Source organism: Plectropomus leopardus, chromosome 14 (genome assembly GCF_008729295.1).
Source record: "Plectropomus leopardus isolate mb chromosome 14, YSFRI_Pleo_2.0, whole genome shotgun sequence".
NCBI classification, from domain to species: Eukaryota; Metazoa; Chordata; class Actinopteri; order Perciformes; family Serranidae; genus Plectropomus; species Plectropomus leopardus.
In genome coordinates, this window is record NC_056476.1 from 19152676 (window position 1) to 19179591 (window position 26916).

A 26916-nucleotide genomic window follows, 5' to 3' on the forward strand; every position below is an offset into this window, starting at 1 on the left:
GCCGATATTGCGTTACATTGTAGCAAAATGGCGGCTGTCATTCAGAATCCACTAAAAGCGTAAGTAATTTAGACATTTAGGAAATTGTGAAGAATTACTTTGTTGCCAACTTGTACATCGAAACTGTCTGTTCGTGCATGTGTTTCCCAGCCGTGTGCATACGGCGGGTTAAGCTGTCCAAATTCATTTTTGTGTACTTCTTGCATGGCAAAGTAGCCTCGTATAGTTCTTTTATTCCACAAGATTTTAACATTTAGTCCTAAACATGTGCGTTAGGCTGTCTGACATTTCGACTGCACCGGCGGAGCTTTTCCCCCGCACGGCTGTGCAGTCAACACAAGAGAGTGTCGTCTTTTCCTGGGCTATAAATTTATTTGAAAACTGTCGACACAACGTGCCTTTGCGCTGCACCGAATAATTAAAAGCCGATTTTCTTCGTGCTCGGTTGGGCATAGCAGGGGAATATCATCTGACATTCCGAAAGTCGTTTATAGTTGGTGTGAATTGTCGACATGTCAACTTTGGCTCCTCCGAGCGCAGACGTGGTCAGGACCCGGTAAAGCAAAGGGAGGAGGCATTTTGTATTTGCATGCTTGCTGGCGAAATCGACAAAAGTGACAGCAATTTGTGTCCGCCGTTGAAAATAGCTTGTCACCCTGTGCTCGAATAGCCCGTGCTGTGGTCGTTTTTATCCCTCAACTTCAAACAAATGCTCCACCTTTTTCCTCAATTTCCCCCTTTGTTCTTCTGTGTTTCACCAATTCCACTGCTTAACATGTAAGTTAGACACAATTACCCTCCTGCTTTTTTTTGGTCATTTTTGCATTTAAATTCATAATTTAGCATTTGTTGACATTTCAGTTGGACGTGACAAAAGCGTTCAGCCTGTATTGATGTGTGTTATCATCACCATCACGGCTCTTCGGGACTGTGGAGGTAGAGCAGGCGCTCCACTGTGCCTTTAAGTGGAGGAGTGCTGGAGATTAGCTTGGTCCAGGATCCTGGGCCCATCTGTCAGAGAGATGCTCCGACAGAGAGGAAGTGTTGGGCACAAGCAGGAGAACCATCTGCTCCTCCATAGAGGTACCCTGGCACCTCCGCGGACTGTAAGCACAAGGGGTGGACCACACATCACCCACACTGTTGCCATTGTTAGCCATCATGACATTGTTACAATACCTAAGGGATGATGCAGAAGTATTTTTGTGATACCTGATTGTACACTTCAAACTGTTCATTTCTGTTGGGCATTGGCATTTTCTGTTTTTGCATGTGTGGTTCGGAGGCAAGTTACCTATAATAATTAAAAGGTCCAGTGTGCAGGATTAAGTGGGATCTAATGGTTGCAGACAGCAACCAGCTGTAATTACTGCTGTGTGCCAGGACAGGGATACTCAGCTTGCTTTGCTTAGGGGCCACTTTTGCAAAACCACTGACAGGAGGCCCGGGGCCAGTGGCAGCTGCCCCATACATGTTTCTAGGATTTTAGGACATTTCTATTTTAGGAAATTTTAAGGATTGTAGGAGATTTTCAGCATTTAAGGACATTTCTAGGATTTGTGGACATTTCCAGGATTTTGGGATATCTCTAGGATTTTGGGAAGTTTCCAGGATTTTAGGATGTTTCTAGAATTTTAGGACATTTCTAGGATTTTAGGCCATTGCTAGGATTTTTGGACATCTCCAGGATTTCAGGATGTTTCTATTATTTTAGGACATTTCCAGCTTTAAAGGATGTCTGGGATTTCAGGACGTTAAGGTAGGACGTCAGGACGTTTTAGTGCAAAGAAGTGTTCATTTTTAAACAGATTGTGGTCATTTTTCATAGTTGTACGTAGATTTTACCATTTCGAGACCTGAGCAATGAATAAAAAAAGAAAGACCAGCGGTGTGTTAAGCAGCGCGGTACCCATGCAGGCTGGTGCTGCTTCTGTGTTCAGTGTAGCAGCTTCAGACCATTATAATGGTGGCGCCCTGTTTCGGGCATGCCGCGATTGATGAGTTGCGCCCGTGTCTAGTGTATTTTGGCCAGAAGGTAGGACTTTCCAAAGTGTGTCCCATGAGCCAAAGTTGGCCCACCATGAGGTTGGATTTGGCCCACCGGATGTTGATAGCAAATTTGTTTGAAAAAAAAACAAAAAAAACCTAAATATGTGTATATATATATATATATGGTTTAGGTAGTTAGTTAGTTTTAATTTTTGTGTGTTCAAAATGGGTTTAATTATCATTTCCTATTGTTGTAATATGAGCACAGTGGGCAGACTGACACTTGTATCATACAGCCAGTTTGAGTGAGGCTAGAAAAAAGAAAGAAGTACAGGAAGATGGCATTTGGACAAAAGGCATTTTAATTAAGACAAGGCAAGTTTATAAATATGGCACATTTCAGCAACAAGGCAATTCAAAGTGCTCTACAGAAATTAATTAAAGAGCAACAGAACTGAAAAATTCAAGCTAAAATGACTAAAGCAATTAAAAAATATGAAAACAAAAGTCCTGGTGTGAAAAATGAATAAGTGTTGAATTGCCATTTAGGGGAACCTAAGATCCCAGTACCATTTTGCATTATAACAATACAATACTGCACAATAATTGTTTTGGCACTAAGTCCACCATTAAGTTTCAGTTTTCGCCCTCCAGGGGTAAAAGTTTGTGCACCCCTGTCCATAAGTAATGAAAACACAATATTTTTTTTGTTTCAGGTGATTATACACTAATGAAAACATTTTTATAAATAATAGATTCCACGTCTGCCAATAGATGCACCCAAAGCGAACACACTGGACCTTTTAATGGGAGTAAACAGCCTACAATAACAAAGGATCCTGTCAACATGAAACTTCCAGCCTACACGCTCCTTGATACTGTGGATGGTGCTCAAATGCAAAATGTCTTTTGAATCTATTTTTTTGCATTAGTTGATTGCACTTTTCATGCAGTGCCTGGTTTCACAGTCTCACAGGGCCGGATACAATCACAGCCTCCGTCTGTTGGTACCTGAACAGCTCAGTGAAGCACTCGATGTTAAAGCTTTCAATGTAAATGTTAAATGAGTAATATTTCCTCTCATCACATATCTGTGTTTTTTTTTTTTTTTCATAAGAACAGTATTATTATTGGAAAGTGCATTTCCATTGTTACCTTGCTGGACTGTTTCCCTCTCTTGTGTCCCAACAAGCTTCGGCGTGTGTCTACTGTCAAGCTGTTTCATCTCAGAGACGCTTTAGCATTCTGATGTGGAATGTCTCCTCGCTATAAACTGTGCTTAATGAAGTGTTTCAATGTGCTATAATTAGCCTCTGTCTCGGGTTTCTGACTTCATTTCACACGTTTGTCAGATTATAATTAGTCACACTTGACACTAATTGGATGTCGCTCCTGTGGACCAGTTTGACCTTTTTTTTTGTATTAAGATGATTCACTTCAGGGAAATGAAACGCTGGTTTGACTTTGTTGTAGAGATGTTGTGGCGGATGAAGCTGTGGCGCGCAAGCCTGTGCATGCCTGTGTGGGGTCTGTTCCTCCTGTGAGCATATGAGGACAGTAATCTCCAGAATCTGCTGATTAAAATGGAGTCTGGAATATTTGATTAATAAAGGAGCTCATAATGCTGCTCATTAAAATTTTAGCCACAGCTGGAGTTGGACACATCTTCCAGCTACAGCTCTCCTGACAGTATGTCGGCGAGATCCTTCCCCACTCGTCACTGGCGTTGAGTAGACTTTGAGTGAGTCAGACTTGCTGTTTATTGGCACTGCAGTGTGGAGGTGTATGGTCTGGTTTAACTCCTGCCCTCAGCCAGATTGTGTTGTTCTGATTGGTGTAATCAGCAGTTGTTGTCAAGATGCAGTCGCTCTGTAGGCCGTCCTCCTCACCCCCCTTCTCTTGTTGTGTGGTAGCTCTAGCTTCCTGTGAAGAAACAGTGCACCTGCATATTTGAGAAACCTCCTGAACAGAGCTGAAGGGACTGAAGTTATTCTCATGTATTCTTCACACTGGTCAGATCTCTGGAGTGCTGGACCATTTTGAAGCCGACACTGTAATTTTTTTCCTTTATTTTTGGCATGACTGTCATTATTACTTTGTCTTCGTGAGCTTTTCTCTCTCTCTCTCCTGCAAACTAAAGTTTGTCATCAGATATGCAAAATGAGTGTTGACACATGCTCGCATTACGGACGCAGCCATGTGACACAGTGAACCGTTGACAGGAACACACTGATAGCGGAGGCCCCATTGGCCACAAGATTTGCTTTTGTTCCTCGCCCTAATGCACACACTCACCTTCTTTACTCAACTGGAAGATATTGAGGATGTGTAGCGCATACCTCTGAGGCACCTTTTTGAGCCCTGAAAAGCATGAAAGTGTTTGTACTTCAGTTTGATTCCACACAGTTTTGCCACCTTGAGGCAGAGCTCGACTTTAAAACATTATTATGGTTTATTACAGCTTGGGTGTTGGTTTCATTTCCATCACTATTTGTTTGAACTGGATTCACAAAGGTAATCGCTGAGATTGGGAACGCACTGGGAAAATAAGGTTTCTAGGTGTTAAAAATGAGCAGTCACACAATCAGACAGTTTTTACACAAGCCAGCAGATTATCTAAACCCGTGGTTCCCAACCTGGGGGGTCTGGACCCCTCAGGTGGTTGCAAGATACATTCAAGGGGTTGAAGGGCATAAAAGGAAAGCAGACAATTATTGACAGTATTTCTGCTGCAAAATTCCAGTTATTTTTTGTCTGACTTAACTCAAATCTTTGCTTCTTTTCTTTTATATAACTTGATAATTTTTCTAGTTGTAGACTCTAAAATTTATAAATATGCAACTTTTTTTGTTTTGTTTTAAAGGCACAGTTCATTTTTCATTTTTCATCAATTTTTCTCTTACCTATTATTGTGTTCATCAGTTCAGATTGTTTTGTTAGAAGTTGCCAGGTGTTGGAGATATCGGCTGTAGAGACGTCTGTGTTCTCTCTATTATAATGGGACTAGATGGCACTCAGCTTGCGGTGCTCAAAACGCCCAAAACATTCATTTTAAAAACTCAAAAGCAATTTTTCTTCATAGAAATCATGAACAGGTTACTTAAGAAAATCCACTGAACACTGAGCAGTTCCATGTAGGAATTACAGTATTTTTAATTTGTACCAAACCACACCTGACAACTGCATTAACACGCAGAATGTTGCGTGGTAATACGATTGCCAGGTGTGGTTTGTTAGACAGAAAAAGGTGAAACTGCTCACAACGAGATCTGTGGATTATCTTGAGTCACAGGGTCCTGATCTCTGGAAAGAGACGTTGCTGTTGAGTTTTTCAAATGTGTTTTTCTGACGCTTTGAGCACCACAAGATGAGTGTCATCTCTTTCCATTATATTTGAGAGTAGGCAGACATTTCTACGGCCGATATCTCCAACACTTGTCAACTCGCACCACAACAATCAAGAGTGATAAATAGCACTCCAGGTGAGAGAAAAGATAGTTTAGATTTTTAGGTGAACTTTCCATTAAGGGGATCAAAAAAGTTAAATGAAAACCGCTTTATTTGGACGTAAACCAAAAGTGAGAGCACTCAAAATGTCAGTAATCCGTTGTTGTACAGGAAACTGTGCGTGTGCACATCTGCGGCAAGCACGGTAGGTTAAAGTGACCCAAGAAGCTGGTCTGTAAAGTTTAAGCAATGATTGCCTTTTGTTTTCTTGTCTAAGTTAAGGTTGGTTTTAAAATCTTCCATCAGATTGTGTTTTTTGACCTGTCTGGTTCCTTCTCAGTGATGTCACTCAATTCCCTGAAATTATTCTTAAGCAATTTGAGTATGTTTAATTTCTGAGGGCAATGGAAAAGCAGAAACAAGCCTCAAAACAGACAAGAGGGGTAAAGTTTTGTGTTGACACAGGGGACGTGTGTGTGTCAGTGTGACACTCTCCTCCCCTCCTGTGTTGTCGGATGTGTGGGTCTTGTCACTCATTACAAGTGTCAGAAAGATCCCTCGCCCAAGCCAGTGCACCTGCTGCTCAGGGCAGCGCGGCTCTGATGGAGAGCGTGTCGATGCACAGACAGCTAGCACCCACCAGAAGACTTTCACCACTCCTTTGTTCTCCCTGCGACCCCTCCTCACACGTTTCACTGGAGTCGGATCAGCATCCACTCTTAGTTTCTTCATCTCGAGTATTCTCAGGAATTTTATTTACTCCACATTGTGTACAATTTGAGAATGCTGACTTAAGTAAGCATTTACAGCTGATCTGCTTTTAGTAAACTGATAGGTCACCCCGCGTCCCATCAGAGCTGTGTGCTGATATCGAGGAATGGCCGTGCAGAACACAGTTTAGTTTGACAGGGAGTTCATTTTTTGTGTGGCGGTCCAAAGGTGGGTCGTGAGTCCATTCTTCTGAACATGTCAATTTTATAAAAAAACACACTTTATTTTGAATTTCAAGCAATAATATTCACTATTTTGGAGTGCTATCTATTTACTGTTACAAGTAATTTCACTATTTTTGCGATGTTTTATTTATTTTTTCGTGTTGTATACATTTTGTGGAATAAAATTTAATATTTGGTAATTTATCTTATGTGTGGACCTTAAAATAATGGCTGAGGAGAAATCTGCACCTCATGGCCGGACCAGGTGGGAACCACTGTTGTAGCACTTAGTTTTTTTATCAGCCGAATAGCCAAAGCTACTGGTTAAGATGTTGAACATGTGAACTCGTGATTTCGGCTTTGTGGCCAGTGTGTTTAGAGCATATCCCTGCGTGATTCCTCTTGTAAAAATTCCTGCATCTCAAAGGGTGAGAAAGTGATGGTGCAACTCGGAAATTGGTGTTTTGAAATCTCTAAGAAACACTATATAACCTGTTAAAAGGCAAACTGTAGTGGGGATATGGTTAATTAACCCCACTGAGGCCGAGCTAAGTCCCATAGTTGTTAGTCCTGATCTGCTTGTTAGCTTTTAACTTACCTTTCTTACCGTTTTGCCTTTTTGAATCCTGTCTTGTTTTTATTTTTCTCTTTCTCACCCCCCCCCCCCGCCGCACTGCACTCGCTCTCTACCTGTGACTGTTTACTCTTCTCAGTCACACTAACACGAAGCCCTCTCTTTCCCAGGAGCCTCACACACTGTGGCTTTGTCTGAACCGCAGAGCAGTGGGCTTTGTGCGGGACAGCATTCCTAACACGGCTGTTCATCTGCTGGACGTTGTCCGTCAAGGGCCGGGGGTAAAGACAGAGAGAGAGTGAGACAGAGAGCTGGATCTAGAAGCTACCACCTCCTCCGCCTCCAGTTTAAGATTCCAGGCTCGCCGCGCAGCCCGCAGCTCATTAGTTTCACTTCAAAATGGCCGTCTTCCTAATGTTGTAATTGAGAACACGTGGAGGAACTTCATTATGCGGATGTGAAGATGTTCATACTGGGAGAACCAGTGGCTCTAATTTGCCCCGTTGCCCCCGTGATAAAACAGCAGACTGCGGAAATCACATACAAAGTACCTTGCCATGATTTCAGAGTTGCAGCATTTACCCCCATCTTTGATATAGTCAAATTAGAACCTGCCCTTGTGCTAGGCACTCTGCTGAGATTAATTAAGTAGGCTAATTACCATACCAGGCGTGTGGCAGCGATTGAGGGCTTGAATGTGAAATATCCTCCCCCATTTCACTCTGAATATTAACACTGAAACCCTGAGGGACTGCCAAAATCTCAGTGGCGCTAAGAAAAGTGGAACTAAAGTGTGAGAGTCTTAGCTGCTTGCTGATCGGAGGAGTTCGTATCAGGCCTCAGATTTTATGTTTTTGTGATAACTCAGTCAATGCCGCTGTAGCTCACTGCCCATCTCAAATCAGATCAGACAAAGAGTCCACAGAGGTTATAATATGTTTAACCTCAGGAGTCGGAGCAATATAACTGGGTTGCCTTGTGTTTTCTTTCTTTGAATTCTTCCCCATGGCAAACTGGAAGAGGAGAGAGCTCAGCTGTCAGTTTGAGACTCATATCACTGATTAGGAGTTTGAGGAGACGGTAACAGCGTTATTTGGGTTGAAGAGAGTTTCTAAGGGACACAAATCTTGTAGCTGCCTCAGCTTACTGATTTAATGATCTGTAGCCAGCAGAGCAACAGGCTATTATCAAGGCATTCATACATGCTAAAAAGGCTCATCTCCATATCTGAGATTCTGCAGGAGTGATCACATTATGGTTATTCGTAAAACCAGCTGTCACATCAGGGACTCGCTGTGTTAACCACATCCAGTGTCACTGACCTCTGCTGATGACATTATCCTCCCTGCAGGTTGGGCGACCAGTTCTATAAGGACGCCATTGAGCAGTGCCGCAGCTACAATGCTCGCCTGTGTGCTGAACGCAGCGTACGCCTGCCATTCCTGGACTCTCAAACTGGTGTGGCCCAGAACAACTGCTACATCTGGATGGAACGACACCACCGCAGCCCGGGTGTGTAAACACACACTTACATGCTCACAGATGAAGTTTTAGAGAGAGCTAAGAGGGTAATGGCGCCTTAAAATGTTCAGTGTGTAGGATTTACTGGCATCTAGGGGTGAGGCTGCAGAACTGAAACGTCTCTTTTGTGCTAAGTGTGTAGGAGAACTACGGTGGCTGACATGAAAACACGATTGGCCCCAGAGTTTGGTTTGTATGTATTAGGGGTGTAACGATCCATCATTGATATATCAATTAAATGAGCAACGGTCACGTAACATCGATGCAAAGTGTAAACATCAGTCCATAACATCCTCTTTCAGGCGCTGTCAGTACCCGATCCGTTCTGCCTGCCCGATCCGTTCCCCGCATGCGCAAGCAGTCCGCCATCTTGGACAGCTACGTATGGCAGCATTACTTGAACAAACAGGTGTTTTATCATGTTTTACACCCTGCCCGATCCGATCTACGCATGCATGCTCAAACTAGCTACTTCTGCAGACACAGACGAAGAACTATGGACATCAGACTTCACTATGATACATCCATGCGTCAGACCCCTGGCTTGTTCAAACATTGTGCTACCCTTTTTGTACATTTTGCATGAATTATTATTGTTATGCTTCTTTGGTGTAAATAAAGTTTTGAAAAGAAATTGTCAGTTGCAGAGACACAGACAAAGAAGAAGACTACAATATCTCATGAACTTTTTGCATTGTTCTGGTCATGTGTTTAAAAATATAGTAAAGTAGTAAACAAAGTTTAAAAAATGAAATTACAATTAATGAATTAAATAATTTGAAGTTATTTCAAATATATAATACAGAGTAAGCTACCTGTCTAATGCAGGCAATTCACCGTGTTCTCTAAAAATGAATATAAATAATCAAAATCAGCCCAACTGCAGTTAGAATATGCAGACTTGTGGTTTACAACATAAAATTTGGAAATAATAACCTCCAAAAGCACCCATAAAATGTTAAAATTAGCCAAGCAGTTGCTGATTTACTGTCAATACATATAACCTAATTAATACAATAATATATATATATATATAATTCCTATTAAGTAATTGCTGTGAAACTCCTCACTTAATCAAACATCTTTTTAATCAAGTTGTTTTTATCTATCAATATTCAGTTATATTTCTTTGCACATTTTGCTTTTCAGTCTTCCCTTTTTTTCGTGAGTCAGGCTCTTAGCATGGACACTAGTTTTTAAGCATCATTTCTCTCCACGTTAATATTCGCGGTTAGGAGGCGCGGATCAGGTACTGATGTACCTGTTTGTCCACGTGAGGTTGCCGTAGATAGCTTTCCAAGATGGCGGAGTGCTTGCAGATGCGGGGATCGGATCGGGCAGGCGGGACGGATCGGCGAGCGGCCAGGAGCTAGATGATAAGGATAACGCTGTTTACTCGGGAATAAATCATCAGTGTGGGAATATTTTGTTTTCGACGAAACTGCGAGTCAACAGACGGCGCACGTCATACGTAAACTAAAGCCATGCTGAGGAAACAGGACGCACCTGCGGCCACTTCACTGACGTCTTGCTAATGCTACGTTAGCTGCTCTGTTTCAACAAAGTTGACTGAGAAAACATGCATGTAGACTGAAAGTCATCCGCGCTGTTTTGTCGGGAGGTACAGGGACCTAACCAGCGGTGAGTAAGTCAAAGCATAAAAAAGGTAAAATGGTTAAGTTATGAGTTGAGGAAAAGTCCGCTAGCCGCTAAGCTAATTTCTGCAATGTAAATACCATAGTCTTATGCTAATAACATTAGCATGTTGTGCATGTGGGGGAAATGTGACCTATAAAAGAGGGTTTTTGTTAATCCATATTTTGAGGACGTTGAGAGAAGTCAGACAGCACTGAAGTTTAAGGAAAAAAGTCGTGATTTGAATTACACTTTTTCTAGAAAGCATTTTCAAACTTAACAAGCCAGTTTTAAGTACTTCCAATTATGTATATGTTGTTTTTATTTTTTAATTTTGGCCAAAGGCAAACATAGGGGTGGCAGCTTCTCCTGTAACCGTCCTGTAAATTGAGCAAATATCGGCTGATATTGATCACAGGCTTTCTAATATCGGGAAATATCGTATTGTTGTCCAAAGTATCGATACAACGATTTACACCCCTCGTGTGTATGGGCCACTGTAGAACATAGTGGCAGACTTCATGAAAGAGGACCCGCACAACAGTTCTTATTTTCAGCCGATTAAAAACTAATGAAAACATTGTTTTGAATATTGTGTAACATTTTAGCTAATAGAGGCCCCGAAACTCTACACCATGGACTACCGATCTTGTATAAATGACATCTGCGTCTACATTATTGTTGTCATATTGGAATTTCTTATTTCAAAACACTGCCTTGAAAATGATCAATGTTTGATACCATTTTCAATACTTCAAAAGTATAACAAGGCTGTAAAATAAAGATGACCACTTTTCTTGGTTAGTAGCAGAGAACAGCAGAATAACTGGTAAACGTAAGCAATTTTTACATTAAAAAAAATAATCTTCTTGCAGTATTGAATGTGTTATAAAAGCCTCTGAGGTTGTCACACACACCAAAGGCAATAAAGTGCAAGTTAAAAACAAAGCCGTGCTGCAAAAGCTGATATGCAACCAATGCGAATTAAACAAGTGATAAGAAGACAGCACTGTGAGCGAGTGAGAAGCCGAGGTTGTAGAGGTCACTAGTGTGCGTGTCAACTCGCTGTTGGAAAGAACGAGGAAGTAGGATCAATAGTATGTACGCTGAGGAAGATGAGTGTTGTCAAATAATGAGAATTGATATGCATTGATAAAACTATTGTCTACATTATTTAAAGCTCTTATTCAGAGTTGTACATAATTAGTTGTACGTTGTACACAATTATTTTGATTATTTATTAATATACTTTTTTTCCCCTCTATCACTCAGTCATTTAGTTAATGCTTTAATGGGTATCTTTAAAGAAAAAAAACTTGTTGTCATATCTACTAAAAATGTCACTATATCCAGACTAAGGTGCACGAGAAAGAATCATGTTTCTCCTCCAACAATCAAACTAGGGAGCACTTATCAAATATGAATTAAGATACTGCTACAACTTTGTTTATTTCTCACCTCAGTTGTTTTTAGAAATATGTTTTTAATGTTCTGTTAAGCCGTAAGATGAGAAAGTTTGTGACCCAGCCGCCATTTTGGAGACAGATGAGCCAAAGTAAAGCGCTGGCCGTTGGCCAGCCGTTCTCATCTTACAGCCAAACAGTACACTAAAACATGTTCCTGAAAACATTTTAGGTGAGAAATAGGCAAATCTGCAGCAGACTCTTGATTCATATTTGATCAGCGCTGCCTAGTTTGACAGTTTGACTGCTGTCCAGCTTTAATACAATGTCATTAAACAGTGAAAAATGCCCCTCATGATTTTAACACAGCCCAAAATGACAGCTCATTTTGTTTAATCAACACTCCAAACCCAAAAAACATTCAGTCCAAACTGATAAAACAATGAAATATGTCAATCAAATAATAATTTTGAAGCTACTGAGTAATATTTCAAGCATTCCCAAAGTATTAATTCAGTAAAGCCTGAGAAATTACAATTGTGTTAATCTCAAAACAAGTCCCCCCCCCGAAAAAAAAACCAAAAACCCAACAACAACAACAAAACGATCTTCACGTCTCCGTATCTGTAATGTATCAGATGTTTCAGCTTTGTAAAGCTCTTATAAATTTTTCAATCAATATGTTTCTGTCTTGTTGGCATGTTTACAACTGTTATTGCACAGGGGTCGCAGCAGGGCAGATGTACACATACCCCGCCCGCTGCTGGAGAAAGAAGAGACGGCTGCACAACACCACAGATCCCCGCCTGGGCATCTACGGACTACAGCTCGGTAAGATCCTGCAGACTCTCCTCCACAAACCACCTGCCCGTTGCTCTCTGCTCCTCCCAGTCTTCCCTCCGCTCAGCCGCCACCCCCCCTTCCCCGTCACCCACCCACCTCAGCCACCTCCTTCAGCTCATGTGATTACTGGTGATGATCTGGAATAATCTGGCTAAAAGCATATCACTCTGTCTCAGCGCACTGAGCAGAGCAGGCTGCCAGTCATTTTTCAGAGGATGAAATGTGGTTGTGTTCAGCCCTGCTGGTAAACTTGTTTTGTGAGAAGTAGAACATGTAATTAGATTTACCACTGCTGGGAGCAGCGAGACGGAGTTCGGCCACTGCAGACACTATTTAATAAATGTTATGGAATGAAGTTTGGCCTTCTCTGGCTGCCACTCGAAACCGCTCACTCAACACATTTACCCTCTTGTCTATATTCTCCCTCGATCTTATTTTCTCTTTACCACCTCCCTCACTGATTGGTTTTGTCTGTTTTACTCTCTCATATCTCCCTGTTGTCTGCCATGCAGTGTGTGTGTGTGTGTGTGTGTGTGTGTGTTTGCAGCCAGTGATCCTGAGCTCAAGTAACTGGTCCATTCTGTGCCCAAGGCTTGCATACCCACTGGGATGTTACACTATCCATAGGAATGAACACGACAAAGGAAGAGTCAAACACAGAAACATTATGTTACATCTCTTACGATCTGGTAGTTTCCATAAAAGACTAAGAAATCCATTGTGTTTTTTTTTTTAAGAAATGTCCAAGATCATGATGCTAGATCAAATTTATTTCCATGTTACATGGTGGAAAGACAAATGTTTGGAAAGTGGAGAAAGTAAGAAAGGGGGAGCGAGCCTGGAAAAAGAAAGCAAGATGGAGAGATAGCATATGAACCAAGCCTTTGTTTCCCAAACACATCCCACTGTCGCCTATTGTTTTCCACTGAGCTTGTGCTGGCTAAGACCCCACCACCACCACCCTGCTGTCCCTTCCCTTCTCTAGCAACAGTGGATTGTATGCGCTGTCTGCCAGTGCCCGGCGGAGGGGAAACATACCCTGATTTAACCTGGCGTCTCTTATACGGAGCACGTTGCGCAGCTGGCCAGAGGTGGCCAGCACAGGGCAGCAGCCAGAGTCTGTCTCGCTGCTTCGGCAGGCTGTCTAACTGATGGTGTGCTAGAGACGGGGGCTGCATGCAGAATCAGCTCCCTGCTGCAGGCTGCTGCCAGCTCTATTTTTAGCCCCCCAGCTCCCATGGGTTGGGAGGGAGGAGGGCTTACTCTGGCTGCTGCCGTGGGGGGGGGGGGGGGGGGGGGGGGGGGGGGGGGGGGGGGGGTGGGGGGGGGGTTCTGTCTCGTCGCGGAGAGTTGAAAGTCAACGTGTGCAGACACAATGGTGAGGGGCTGCCGCCACATGGTGGAGTAGGCCCATTTTAGAGGAGCATGCTGTATGTGCTTCTCACGCCTACCTCATATCTGCCTCTTACCTCTACAGTCTTCTGTCGCTTCAGCACTTCATGTTCAGTATTCTGCAAAAGTCTCTCTAGTGGGCACAGTGGTAAGATGAAGGGCTGATAGAAAGCTGGAGTCAGGGGGCTTTGAAGTGTGTCCTCTTTTCAAACACCCACAAAGCAACTGGATGATCATGAAGCTGTCTGTGGAGAAGAGATTGTGCAAATAAGATCTGCAGATCCGACTGACTGTCAGAGCTTTTGTTTGCTCTGCTTTGTCTGCTCAACCTGCTCGCCTCCTACACTGTTTGTTTGGATCCTCAGCTGTACTGTGGGAGGAGATATCTGCATGATGTGTTCAGGTTAAAGCGATAAGCCACTTAACTACATTGTACCTCCGAGATTCCTGTGGACAAAGTCAGCCTAATGTCTGCACAGTGCAGCATCACTGAGAGCTCATCAATGACGATGCGTTCTCTTTCACAATGAAAATATACATTTTTTCAGCAGTTTAGTGCTGTGAAAAATAGTTGTGATGACACATTCTGTTGCAGGCGGAAAGACATGAAAGCAGCTATAATAAATAGAGCTCCAGCGTTTTTCCACGTTTTTATTGAGTCTAGTGTGAGCGGAAGAGAAGAAACACAATGGAAATATGCTGATAGAAAGCTGCTCACACAGGTCAGACTCTGTAGCTCTGATGCTTCTCGTCACAGTTACAGTTCTGAATGGGGATGAAGGAGAAGAACAGCGCATGCTAGAGGGCTGTAACATACTGCAGCTTTGGGATCATCAGCAATATACTGACTTCACTGCGTTGATTATGCACCTGTGGATTTTTTTATTTTGTTATTATTGTGTTTTATGTCAGCAGGTGTTTTTATTGGTGAAGCTCTGTTCTAAATTCTACTAACTCTCCGTCTCTCCTTCAGTCCTCTGAGCTACGTGTGTGTGTGAGCAGTGGCTGAGTCCCACCTGCTGCAAAACACAACACACCCTTAACAACAGCAAAACGTATTATGGGGTTGTTTATTTGTGCTATTTACCAAAGTTATAAGCACTCGTTGCATTTCAGCTCAGTGTGAGTCTCTTGTATTTTGCTGTTGTCTTTGGCGCATGGCGTCTCCCTGCTCTGTTTGGAGAGACAGACATCGGTGCAGAGCCAATGACAGCCGCACTCCCTTTGCCATTGTGAGTGCAACAAAAGCTTTGTGAGCAAAGTCAGAGTAATTTTTTGTAGCCTAATCCACGCAAAAGATGTACAGATGATGAAAATAAACACTTAAGTTTATTCAGGAAGACAAAAAGCTGCACCAAAGCAACAAACACTGGAGACTCTGTTAAAGGGACGGAGAAATTCCCATAAGACACTGAAAAGGCCAAAAGGATTGAAGAGAGGGTCTGTTATTTTATACTTTGACATTTTGTTAAAACAAAACAAAAAAAACCAAAACAAAACAAAACAAAAAAAAAAACAATAATGAAAGTTTTTTTAATAACTTGATAGTGCTTGAAGTGTGCACTGTGCAGCTGTATTATATAGGAAAATAGATGTATCAGATCTGGACTTGGTAGACACCAAATATTAAATTATTTGGAATGTGAGCGGAGGCAAAAATCTTGATGGGGACATCCCGACATTTTATTAGAATCATTTTTGGTCCATTTCAATACTTTAACCTTTACTACACTACTAGAAGGCTTCATCAAACCGCCCCCCCCTCCGACGAGCGTCTGCCAGGATAGCGATTACGACTTGTTGATAGCTACTGGTACAACTCATTTCACCTCACGAGTGTCACGGGAATTACATCCCGTCATCAGTAGTAGTGCTGTTAGTTAAAGCTAGTGATTTACTGGACAACTCACAACTGCATTTTCCACCCCTGTCCTTTAAGTATAAACACGGTATTTTATATATTCATCCTGTTTTTGTTTTGTGCAGATGGCGGTCTCATGTCCAAGGACACCTTGCCCACCCAGAGCACCACGCTGGAGGCACTTCTACGAGGAGAGGGTCTAGACAAGAGGAACAACTCTAAGAACGACGAGGAGAGTTTATTGGAGATCCAGGTGAGTTCAGTCACACAGGTGGTCTGAAAAACTCACTCTGTGTTTGTTTATATAGGCATGTGTGTGTTAGCCAAATGTTTAAAGTGTAAATTTTCAGCAATATCACTGAAGTGATTGAGGGGCCTGGCACTGAGAGTGAAATGTTGCGCCCCAACTGGTTGTCAAGGCAACTTGCCAATTTTTTCCAGCTGACCTGCTGGGCTCATTAGCTGACTGCTGTTTCACTGCGAGGTATTTTGGACAAGTAGACCGCTTCGACTTCGAATTCCTGTTTACAGATTATTGTGCATGTCAGTGATTATAAGTTATGCCCACATAAAAATAATATGTTTTATAATGGGGGAATTAACCCTGCACAGAGCTGCTGAATTATACAGATTCACTGAGGGAACACCAGGTCAGTTGTACCAGACCACGGGTCATAACATTTAAATAATCAGCTAGAATATTAAAAAAAAAAACCAAGCATATTTATTAGGGGTGTAATGATACATCGATCTTGATATATATCAGGAATTCCCACACATTCATTTATTTGTGGCGGCCCCACCACGATATCAGCGTCTGAGCCATATATTGATTTTCTATTTTTGAAGCTGGACAGTTTATTATGTGCGTTGTTGGAATATATATATACACCGTTGGGCTATTTATTGAAACTCACTCTCGGTGCACAATGTCTGTACTTTGTGCACAGACATTCTGCTGTACAGTATCAGGTGCAGTGAAAGTGAAACTTGCACGTATATTGCCCCCACACACACACACGCGCGCACACACACACACAAAAAAAACAAAGTTTGCTAGCTAGCAGCAGGCAGACAACAGTAAGCAACCAAGAAGATGACAATAAGGGCATTTACAGATATCATCATATCAATTTCAGGCCCCTGTACTGAATCTTCCTAAATTTCCCTCACATGTTTGTTAAAAACATTTTTGCTGTACCTGCCTATAATGTAAAAAAAATGATTTGGTATGTGATAAGATCAAAAGTTTAACATCTTGTCGGCCTTGTTGACATCATCTTGTCCTCAGCACCAGACACACAGCAGACCTGGCTCTGTGCATAACATGGCTGCTCAGGCATATTTTAATTATGTGTACAGGAAGGACTGAAAGGAAGGCAGTTCTCGGAGCATAATGGGTCATCTCTGCTCTCGAGATTACCGGTTAATTTTTGTAAATCCGCTCATAAATTTGTACCAAAAGAAATGACTACAATAAAGGGATTGTGTCTGGTTCTTTAATTACCTGTATGATCTGTACGCATTAACACGTGTCACCCAAAAACACCCAGACTGTGCTGAGAACTGAAAAAACCATCAAAAATGGTCCGTCTCTTCTCTCTCTCTCTCTCTGTCTCAGAGGGTTTTGGAGGCAGATGCAGCAGAGGATGCTTTCAATGATGACGATGACTACGAGGTGGACACTCCCAAGAGGAGACATCGGGGCAAAGGAAGAGTAAGTGCTTACATTACACAGGTTGTCATGTACTCAAGTTTACTGTACGGACAGTCGCTCAGTAGTCAAGGCTCCACTGGATGGTTAAGAGTCCTCACATTATCAGTCAGTTTCTTGAGCAGTTTTCTTTCTTTATAAAACAGACAGTAAACATCAGCTTGATTGCTGTGTCAGAACCTGTTTACGCTGTAATCACATCAAATCGCATTTAACTCTGTGTGATTTGTTTTGCATAGGTAGTGGCTGTATCATACACACCTGTGAAGCTACAGCTGATATGTGCATGTTTGAAGGCACTGGGCATAGATTTTCATTTCAGATAGTTTCAGTATCTGGATGCTTTTCCTCAGGGTCGGGGTACAGGCCGCAGGAGGGCAGATATGGATGACGACAAGCCATACGTCTGTGACAGTAAGTAGAGATAGATTCTGAAATATGAGGTTTGCAACGCTGAGTTACAATCTGGTAGTTTCTGTACAACCTGCAGATTCTGAATGAAACCAAGTCTTTATGCCTCGGTGCCGACATTAGTTATGTTTTTTCGGGTTGTACGTCTGTAACGTATCATTCTTACGAACCCGATATCTCAAGAATCCCTTAAGGGAACTTCTTCAAATTTGGCACAAATATCCACTTGGACATAATGATAAATTAATGAAATTTTGGTGGTAATAGGTCAAAAGGTCAATCTCCCCTTGACGTCATCTATCTCATTCTTGTGGATAGTGACATCTCAAGAACACGAACAGATTTGGCACAAATATTCACTTGGACTTAAGAATAAACTGATCAGAATTTGGTGGTTAATGGTCAAGGTCACTGTGACCTCACAAAATATTTTTCTGCCATAATTCAAGAATTCATACACTGATTATGATACAATTTCACCCAAATTTCTAATTGAATAGAATAATGATGTGATGACTTAATATCTACAATGTCAGCAGAAACACTAAATTTTAACTGCAGCTTGACTGGTTCGGGGAGGCGTGCAAGTGCAAGGTGGTGATAATAGTTTTGAAACAGAACCACAGGATGAAACGAGGTTAACTCGTGTCACTGTAGTCTCAGGTATTCCTGTACATGCAAGTTGTATGTGGAAACTTGAGGCAGGTGGTATTGGATGCTGTGACTCTTCACGTACTCACCATGCTGTTTTGTCTTTCCCTTTTGTCTGTTTCAGACAGATACAAACAAAAGCAGAACGCAAAATCATCAGCGGCAGGTACCTTGGTTTTTATGACAGTAGTTTTTTCAGGATATTTGTCTTGATAGATTGTTGAGTGGTTGTGTCACAAGTGCTGTGATTATTGATTTAGGCCCTATATTATCTTACTTCCCTCAAGCTGAAAAGTGCCCTTGGGGCTGTGAAACTGAGACATGGTTATTATGTTGTCTGTGTTTGTGTTTTATTTGACTGACTATTGTAATCAGATCCTAAAGTGCTTACTTTTTTCTACTCTTGGAGTCGGAAATAGAATAGTCACTTCCATTAAATACAATGACTCCCGTTCATTTTTATGTATTTGAAGATTACAATTCTTCGCTGTTTTACTGCAAATTTAAAAACTGCATTTAGATCATTTTTAGCGATGTTGCTTTATAACTTACTTGCATTGCTAGCTTACCACACATTATGTGGGTGTTTGACAGTCTTGTGAAGTTTTTATTACAATCAAAGCATATTTAGGCCTTTATCCTAAGCACATTCAGAAATGCTGTTTACTCAAAATTATTTTTAGACAGTGAAGTACAACCAGTCACAGTAGTGGGACTAAACGTCTGCCCTCTGTTGCAGTCTATGCGAAGCGCTACAGGAACCGTACGGGACTAAGCTACCACTACACCCATTCCCACCTGGCAGAGGAGGGCAGAGCTGGAGAGAGAAGCACGGTGGCGTCTAAATCTCCCCCTGCACAACAGACCGATAGACACAAACGTAAGAAGTCAAACTGCTGCAGCTGTACTATATCATAATGTTTGCTTTCATCAAACAAGCCATTGTTCAGCATTACAATCTAAAAATATATGCCTGTCCTTTTAGAATGCTTCACTTTAATGCTGTGCCGACTGTTTCTATTTAACCCTTTGAACTATATTGGTATTTTGTTTGATGTGATTTTATTATATCTTGTAGTATCTTCAGTTGCTTCATTTCTCCAAGATCTGCACAAACTAAAATAAAAGGTTATCGAAGTCAATTAACCATAATATTTGATACAAGAATTGCAGTGTCATAAAAAAATACAAAAATTTGCTTTACAAATAATTTCCAGAACCTCGATATGTTACTTGAACTACGTTCATAATGTGGTTTTGTAAATATGTTCATTTTCATGAGCAGAGTGCAAAGGTGTCTTGATAGTTTCAGCATCACCTCTGGAACCACTGCTGTTTTTCGCATGCTTTTACAATGCGCCTAACATAACACAGTTACATCTTCCTCTGTATTCAGTGTGATGACATGGAAGATAGAAGCCTCAGCTTTCTGCTGCAAAAAGAACTGAAGCTCTAGCTGCTGTGGTTATTATTTTTAGATCGACTTAAACAAGAGCATGCAAGCAATGATCTCCCACAGCTGCCCGCAAAGAAAACCTCTTACATTCAAACCAGAAAAAGAAACAACAAAATGCATGTGCAAGTAATGCTTAAATATAGTATTAAAGATAAAATAATTTAGTGTTCTATGAGGATGAAATCACTGTGTGAAAAATGCGTGTACAATTTTAGTGTGCATCACAAAGCCAGCAGGTGCTCCCATAATTTGAACTTCAACACCTTGTATGGCTAATGGGATTAAGACCCGGATTGAGTTTCTTTGTCAAATTAGAAATTAAGTCAAGTTTATATTGAGCAAAGTAAAGCACAATAAATGTTTTGCTTTTGTATCAATACTAGAGCACAGAACTGTAGTAAGTCAGTAAATATTGTATTTAAAAAGTTAAAATGCTCAGCTGAACTTGATCGATGATTGATTCTTTATTTCCATGTACTCCATGTTTATTTCTGTACTTGAGGGAAAATCAAGTGTCCCAAAAACTAAAACTTTTATTTCACTATCCTGTAGGTCCGAAGGGTCCAGGTGGGGCCAGCATTTCCAACAACTACTGTAATAAATGCCAGGGCGTGATCAAGAAAACGGGTAAAACGGGGTCTCCCTTCTCAACCTGCCAATGCAAAAGTGAGTTCATATACACCAAAGTATCATACACATTCGTTACATTTCTGTCCAAACTGATACTTTTGAAGTGTGTTAAGTAGATGCAGATGTAACGTATTTGAAACTACTTATGAAACTGTGGTGTGAAGGCTTATTATCCATCACCTGTGCACCGACTGTGTTCTTCTGCTGTCTTCTGTGCCAGCTGATCGTGGAGAAGAGAAGGAAGATGGGACTTTTACTGGAGCGGAGGAGCTGTTTGGCACCACCTCGGAGAGCGACACCTCCACCTTTCACGGTTTTGAGGACGACGAGCTGGAAGAGCCCGCCACAAACAGCAATGGAATATCCAACCGACACAGATAGAGAAAACCTTCTAGATTTAAAGAGACAGTTTTTTTTTATATGGATTAACCTCTGGCAAAATCTGCTGCTTCTTTTTCCAATGTTTTTTGTTTGCAGAAAGCACAAAGTGATAATTTCAGGACAGAGATGCAAGCGGTATTTTATCTACTGAACATTGTTGAATAATTTATGAACACCTTTTTATATATAAATATATATATTAACTTTTAAGGCTATGAACGACTGTCAGTGTTTCTTGACAAGTGACTTGGTCTCCATGCGCATCAGAAGATGGAGTGGTTTTTTTTCCGTCACTGGAGCAGAAGGAGCATAAACATTATGAACAAAAAAACACTGGAGAAATCTGAACAATTGATCCTTTTAAAGGCATAAATGAAACAGTACGTTTGGGAGATGATTGAATGTCATTGCAGACCCATACTTGAGCTACTGGGTGTTTTTGAATACGTTCTTGGGTGTGACTATGAAGGTCTTCTGAACTAACTCTGGATTAAACTTATATGAAAATGAAGGAACCAATGAAAGGACTGCCACAGGCCACTGGAAGCGTTTGAAGATGAAGAAGCCTTTAAATACAGCTTTTATAGAAAAGGATGACTTAATAAATGAAAGGTAAGACGTAGTTTTATTTTCTTGTCTAGAAATATACACATTTTTACAAATGCTTGATTAGCATAAATTTGATTATGTCATTATTATAATGTAATGACTGTCATTGCATACTATACTGGCTTTTCGTGACTTTTTTTATTGACATACTACACTATTATTATTTTTATGACATTTTTATGACATACTATAATGTGACTGTTTTAATAGAAATACTATGACATGTTTTAATTAAATGGACATTACTTTTTGTTACTTTTTGTTACATAATATAATATGACTTTTTTAAATGTATTTTTTATTACATACTATACCATGTCTTTTTATGCCGTTTTTAAGTTGTTTTTTTTAAATAGATACTTTACTATGAATTTTAATGTAATTTTTATTGCGCACTGTACTATGACTTTTTGTAACATTTTTATGGTGTACTTCTCTATAACATTTATAATGTGATTTCTTGTGGTGTAGTACACTGACTTTTTGGGTCATTTTAATTACATACAATGACCATTTGTAACATTTGCATGGCATACTTTAACTATAACGTTAACTTTAATGCAATTCATTTTTGTCACATTCTATATTATGACTCTTATGACAGTTTTTGTGACATCCTCTTGGGGTGGGGTACTTGCATGTGTGTTGTTCATTTTGTATTGTTTTCACACCCCAGGATCAAATACCTGAAAAACTAATGACATCCCCATCATCTTAAGCTGCACATTGTGTTTAGTCATAATTAGCAAATGTTTGGAGACTAACACGCTAAACTAAGACGGTGAACATGGTAAATATTACAACTGCTTAACATCAGCATGTTAGTGTTTTCATTGTGAACGTGTTAGCATGCCAACATTAATGCACCTCCGTGCCTAAGTACAGCCTATCAGAGCTGTGAGCATGGCTGCAGACTCTTGTTGAGACATATTAAATGTGAGTCTAATCCATATTGTCTCTTCTTTACTGTAGGAGCACTCAGCACATTGGCACGTGGCCCAGAGGTTGGGGTGACCAGTGAAGAAGAGGATTTAACTCTGAAAAACTAATGAGCCTTCATGTCCCTTCTGATTTGGGCCTGAAATAACTGACTGAAACGGATGAACACACATCCACCAGTTCTACAGGCCATGTGGCTTAATTGAAGCAACTGCTCTCTCGACAGTATGTATTGATCCCTTCTAAACATTTGAAATGTGAGAAGATCCAGCTTTATTTCATCCTTTCTGCACTGTGCTGGAACTCCACTGAGCTATGGGAACACTAAAGGCCAGGCCCTTGGACTGTTTGTGCCCAACGGGCGCATTTGGGGCCCCGCGGCTCCGCCTGCCCACTCCTGCTCTGTGACTGCGTGTCTGCCGTGTGATCCGATGTGACACTAGGACGTCATTATCCTCATCACTGTGCCAGCCTACCGCTCTGCACTGGAAACCAGCTCTGACAGCCATGACCCTCCAACCCGACTGGACCAGTGACCCCCCTGACCCCTAGCCATAGACATGGTGCTCAAATCCACCACTATTACATGCAGACCTCTGGACTACTGTATTAATACGCTGACATGGATGCAAAGGTTTTTGGGCTCTATCTTATGCTTGGTGCAAGGCGGCGCATGGCGCAAGTGTCAGACCGGCGCAGTTGTCATTTTCACGCCTGGCGCCCATGTCCTTTAAATAGCAAATGTACTTGCGCCCATCTCTGCACCCCTGGGCGTGTTGCTCTTAAAGCGAGGTGTGGTCGGGCGTACTGTTGGCGGATTGCTATTTTGAGGCAACAGAAAGCGAATGTGCCATTGACCAAATTAAAGCTGGTCTGAGTTCAAAGGCGCAGTCTGTGTCCTGCTATCTAAAGGGCGGATTATTCCGACAGCGAGATGCGCCTGCATGCGGCTCAGATGTTTTGATAAGTCAGGTGGAACATCACAATACAGCCCTCAAAGTCCCAGCATTCTTTGTGGCATGTTGTGTATTGCACAACATTGGTATGCGTCATGGATGTCTCTCGGACATAAATGACGGCACATAACAGGACGCAGGACGTCGTGAGGCTGAACTGCGTGTGACGATGCCAGTTAACTCAAATATGCCAGCAGCGCTTTGAGGGATAAGCTCCTCCTCTTTCTGCTTGATTTTTTACGCTGAGCGGCGAGCCGTTCTGGAGGTTCCAAAAAATGATGGAACCTGCACCGCCACGTCCTCTCATGCCTGCTTTTCCTCTGCTGCTTTTAGTGGATATCTGCTGCTTCTGCAAATTATCTGCTCGCGCGCCTTCACCTAGCGCACAAGCAGATCGGTCTCTTCAGCAGAACACCTCTCACTCATCTGTAATTTCGCCAAATCTGTCGCTTAGGTCGCAATCCGCCAATCCCTGAAACACCTTGCTTTTCAAGGAAACAGGAGCTGACGCAAAGATTTGTTGATTCATGTTCCGCCCAAAACACACCCATGACTAATTCAGAGTCTAAATACAACCCCTTTGCGCCGTGCGCCGCACCTGGTGCCCAGATTATCCGCCGTTTAACTAGCTAAATGAACTTTGGCACGCCCTAAGCGCATTTGCGCCATGCGCTACAGATCGTCTAAATAGGGCCCTTTATCTTCCTGCCTCTGTCCCTCTGTCTGTGTTTTCTCTCTATTTCCCGGGCCTCTCTGATCTCATTCTGACTCGAAAGCTCTGCAGTAATTTAGCTCTCTTTTTTTTCTCTGTTGTATAATATTTCTATGTTTTGAACTCTTAAAGATTTGATTAGTATGACTTCTTGGGTTTGTTTGGACTGTATTGATACCTCTGTCCTGATCAGGTACACAATAGCCACAACTACTCAGGCATCTTTCATTTCCTCTGCTGTTGATTGTTCATCCACCTAGCCCTGATTCATGTGATTGTATTCAGCTGGCAAAGAGGGACAATAATGCCACACACAGATCCCGTAACAATCAAGTTCCAGGAGGGAATTTGAGATGTTGCAGTCTCATGCTATAGCAAGACATCGCAATAACAAGCTGAAACTTTTGTCCGGTCTCTGCTGACTTTTGCCTGGTGTCACACTCGCCATGCAAAAAACCCTCTTCGCTTTCCGTTTGAAATCTACAGTCTCAGCAAATAGTGACAGCAGTGAGAATCATCTCAGATGCATTTGAAAAAAAATATTGTTGCCAGAGAGGCATAACTCTGATCAGATCCACATAGTGACAAGTGAAAACTGTAAATCCAAGTTATGTGACATTTCCGTTGAGTGCTTTAGAGGGCCTAATTGCTTCATGACATTTAGAAGGTGCTTGCAGTACTGTATGAAAAAGCCTTTTAGGTCCATAGGTTGCACATACTGTGTAAGAGGTCTGTGTCCTTCCATTTGATTATTCAGTATCGCTGCAATGTAATAATAGCCGCTCCGTTTTTGAAGCTAACCATTAATCTATGTGTCTGGTGTGACTTGCGTAAGTACTTGTGCATTCAAATCATCTTCCTTCACTTCCCTCAGGGACCCTCCACACAACAGTTTATCTCCTCTGGACAAAAGAATGGATCTGAGACTTCTCAATTATCTTGTCTTCTTCCCTTCTATCAGTTATGTGGCGTTTCCACAGTAAAATGGGTCATTGTGTCGTTTATCTTCCAAAGTCATGCCAGTAAGTGAAAGCATGTGCTCATTGATCATAACCTGCTTAATGTTACCTAACATATATGAACAGGCCTCGTGTGGTGCAGTTCTGAACAAAAGCAAAAGCTCCTAAATGCAAAAGTCAAGTGATATCTGCTTCGAACTGTGTCATCAATCGTTGAATAGCCTGTATACCTCGTCAAAGACACAGCAATAGGCCCTGGTACTCTCTTGTCAAAGCCTGCCGGGGGGTGTAGAGGGAGGATTGGGGTTGGGAACGGAGCCAAGAGGAGATGAAATAGACATGACGGAGCGTTTGTTTCCTCTTCAGCTGTAAATACGTCGAGAGTCGAAAATGGAGAGAATGAAGAAGTCTTTGTTAAACTATTTTTATTGTTCTGAAAAAATAAAGAAAAAGAATAAAGAATGAACGGTAATGCACAGTGGTGTTTTTCTGAGAGAGACCAGGGGTCATTTTGAGCAGGCAGCTGATAAGCAGAAGAATCCTAGACAGGATCGATAGGTTGGAGTGACCCTCAGACTCTCTGAGCAGATGGAGGGGAAAAAAACACTTGAGTTTGTGAGAGCAGAGCTTCCTTGCGACTCTAAATAGGAACAAGACAACAAGAGGAGGCTCTAGCACAGGGAGCTTTTATTGATTGGTAGATGCTGCTTGAGAAATCATAAGTAAGTCAGTGGAAGTCATACATGAGCAACAGAGTCTGCCTGCAAGAGGGATATTTTCTATGAGCAGTGTATGGGACCTGAATGTTTTCTGCAGGTAGACAGTAAAGAGCTTTTGAGTCTTGAAAATGATTGAGAGAAACTTAGAGGAATAGTTTGACAGGGCTCTAGAAACTAGTTTCTCTCGAAAGGACACATTTCTTGGTATGAAAAACTTCTAAAATCTCAGAGTAACAACTCCAACATTTATCATCTTATACAAAACTCAGCATGTTGTCTAATTAATCAGTCTGGATTTAATAGACAAGTAGAGGATTTAAAGGTACACTTCAATATTTATGTACAACATGTCTGTAATATTACAGCACTCACACGAGTTGCACAAACATAGGTAACATAATCCTTTGCCTTACTTTTTTTTACCTTTTACCTTTATTTTTAATGAAGCACCAGGGTGTCTTCAAAGAAGTTATTTGTAAATTCAGAACTTGTAAATAAACATGAGTTCAACTCACTCTTTTCATTTTAAACATCTCTATTAACTGGTAACATATTTGCAAGATTTTCCCAGCAATAAGCTTGTTTGAGACGTACACTTATTTATGTAGTGTGTGTGACATTTTCTTTCAGAATGTAATTTTCAGAATATGCTTTCCTGTTGAGGGGTCAGAGTGGACTACCTGGGTCCCCGAACCTCTGCAGGGATTATTATGTCCTGTGTGACCGCAGCTTTCTAACTACACAGTGTTGGTTATGAATCCATTCTGAGCGAGGCTCTTATGGTGCGCCCTGATCCTGTCGTTGTAGCAGGCTCTGGGACGACCCTGATGTGTGATCTCTTTCTCCGCAGAATCCCTGAGGGCAGGTCAACCTTGTAAGACCTCGGTGTCTGGGCTGGCCCTCTGAAGAGTCACCCAGACTCTTTGTCCGGGTCTGAGCTCTTGTCTTTGCTTCGCTTGGTGTCTCTTGTTGAACTACCGCTTGTTTCCCTTTAGTGTCCTGATTTTTTTCCCTGAAAGGTCGGAGGTCAGTCCGCCTCGGCTGTAGCTTTTCCTGACTGATGGGCAGAGGCGTCCTGATGTCTCGACCCATCAACAGCTGTGCAGGTGATGATGCATGTGGCAATGTCGAAAAATGTTAAAGTATGACCGCTGAAATCCACATAAAATAGCATGTCTA

General features: G+C 41.7%; 2 protein-coding genes across 2 annotated transcripts in view; one reads left to right on the forward strand and one right to left on the reverse strand.

The window, feature by feature from the left end:
• Nucleotides 1-5: 5 nt before the first annotated feature.
• Nucleotides 6-25484, forward strand: LOC121953750 (zinc finger protein DPF3-like). The gene is made up of 11 exons (XM_042500963.1): nucleotides 6-59; nucleotides 8297-8457; nucleotides 12228-12335; nucleotides 15726-15853; nucleotides 17222-17317; nucleotides 17668-17728; nucleotides 18501-18542; nucleotides 19116-19256; nucleotides 20385-20498; nucleotides 20683-21455; nucleotides 22425-25484. The coding sequence occupies exons 1-10, from the start codon at nucleotides 28-30 to the stop codon at nucleotides 20841-20843; spliced, it is 1044 nt and encodes a 347-aa protein (XP_042356897.1). The 5' UTR covers nucleotides 6-27; the 3' UTR covers nucleotides 20844-21455; nucleotides 22425-25484.
• Nucleotides 25485-26514: 1030 nt separating this feature from the next.
• Nucleotides 26515-26916, reverse strand: part of LOC121953607 (regulator of G-protein signaling 6-like) — a 107206-nt gene continuing 106804 nt past the window's right edge. Inside the window, exon 11 of the mRNA XM_042500788.1 lies at nucleotides 26515-26835. Coding sequence (XP_042356722.1) covers nucleotides 26515-26835 — 321 coding nt within the window. The remainder of the gene's footprint in view (nucleotides 26836-26916) is intronic.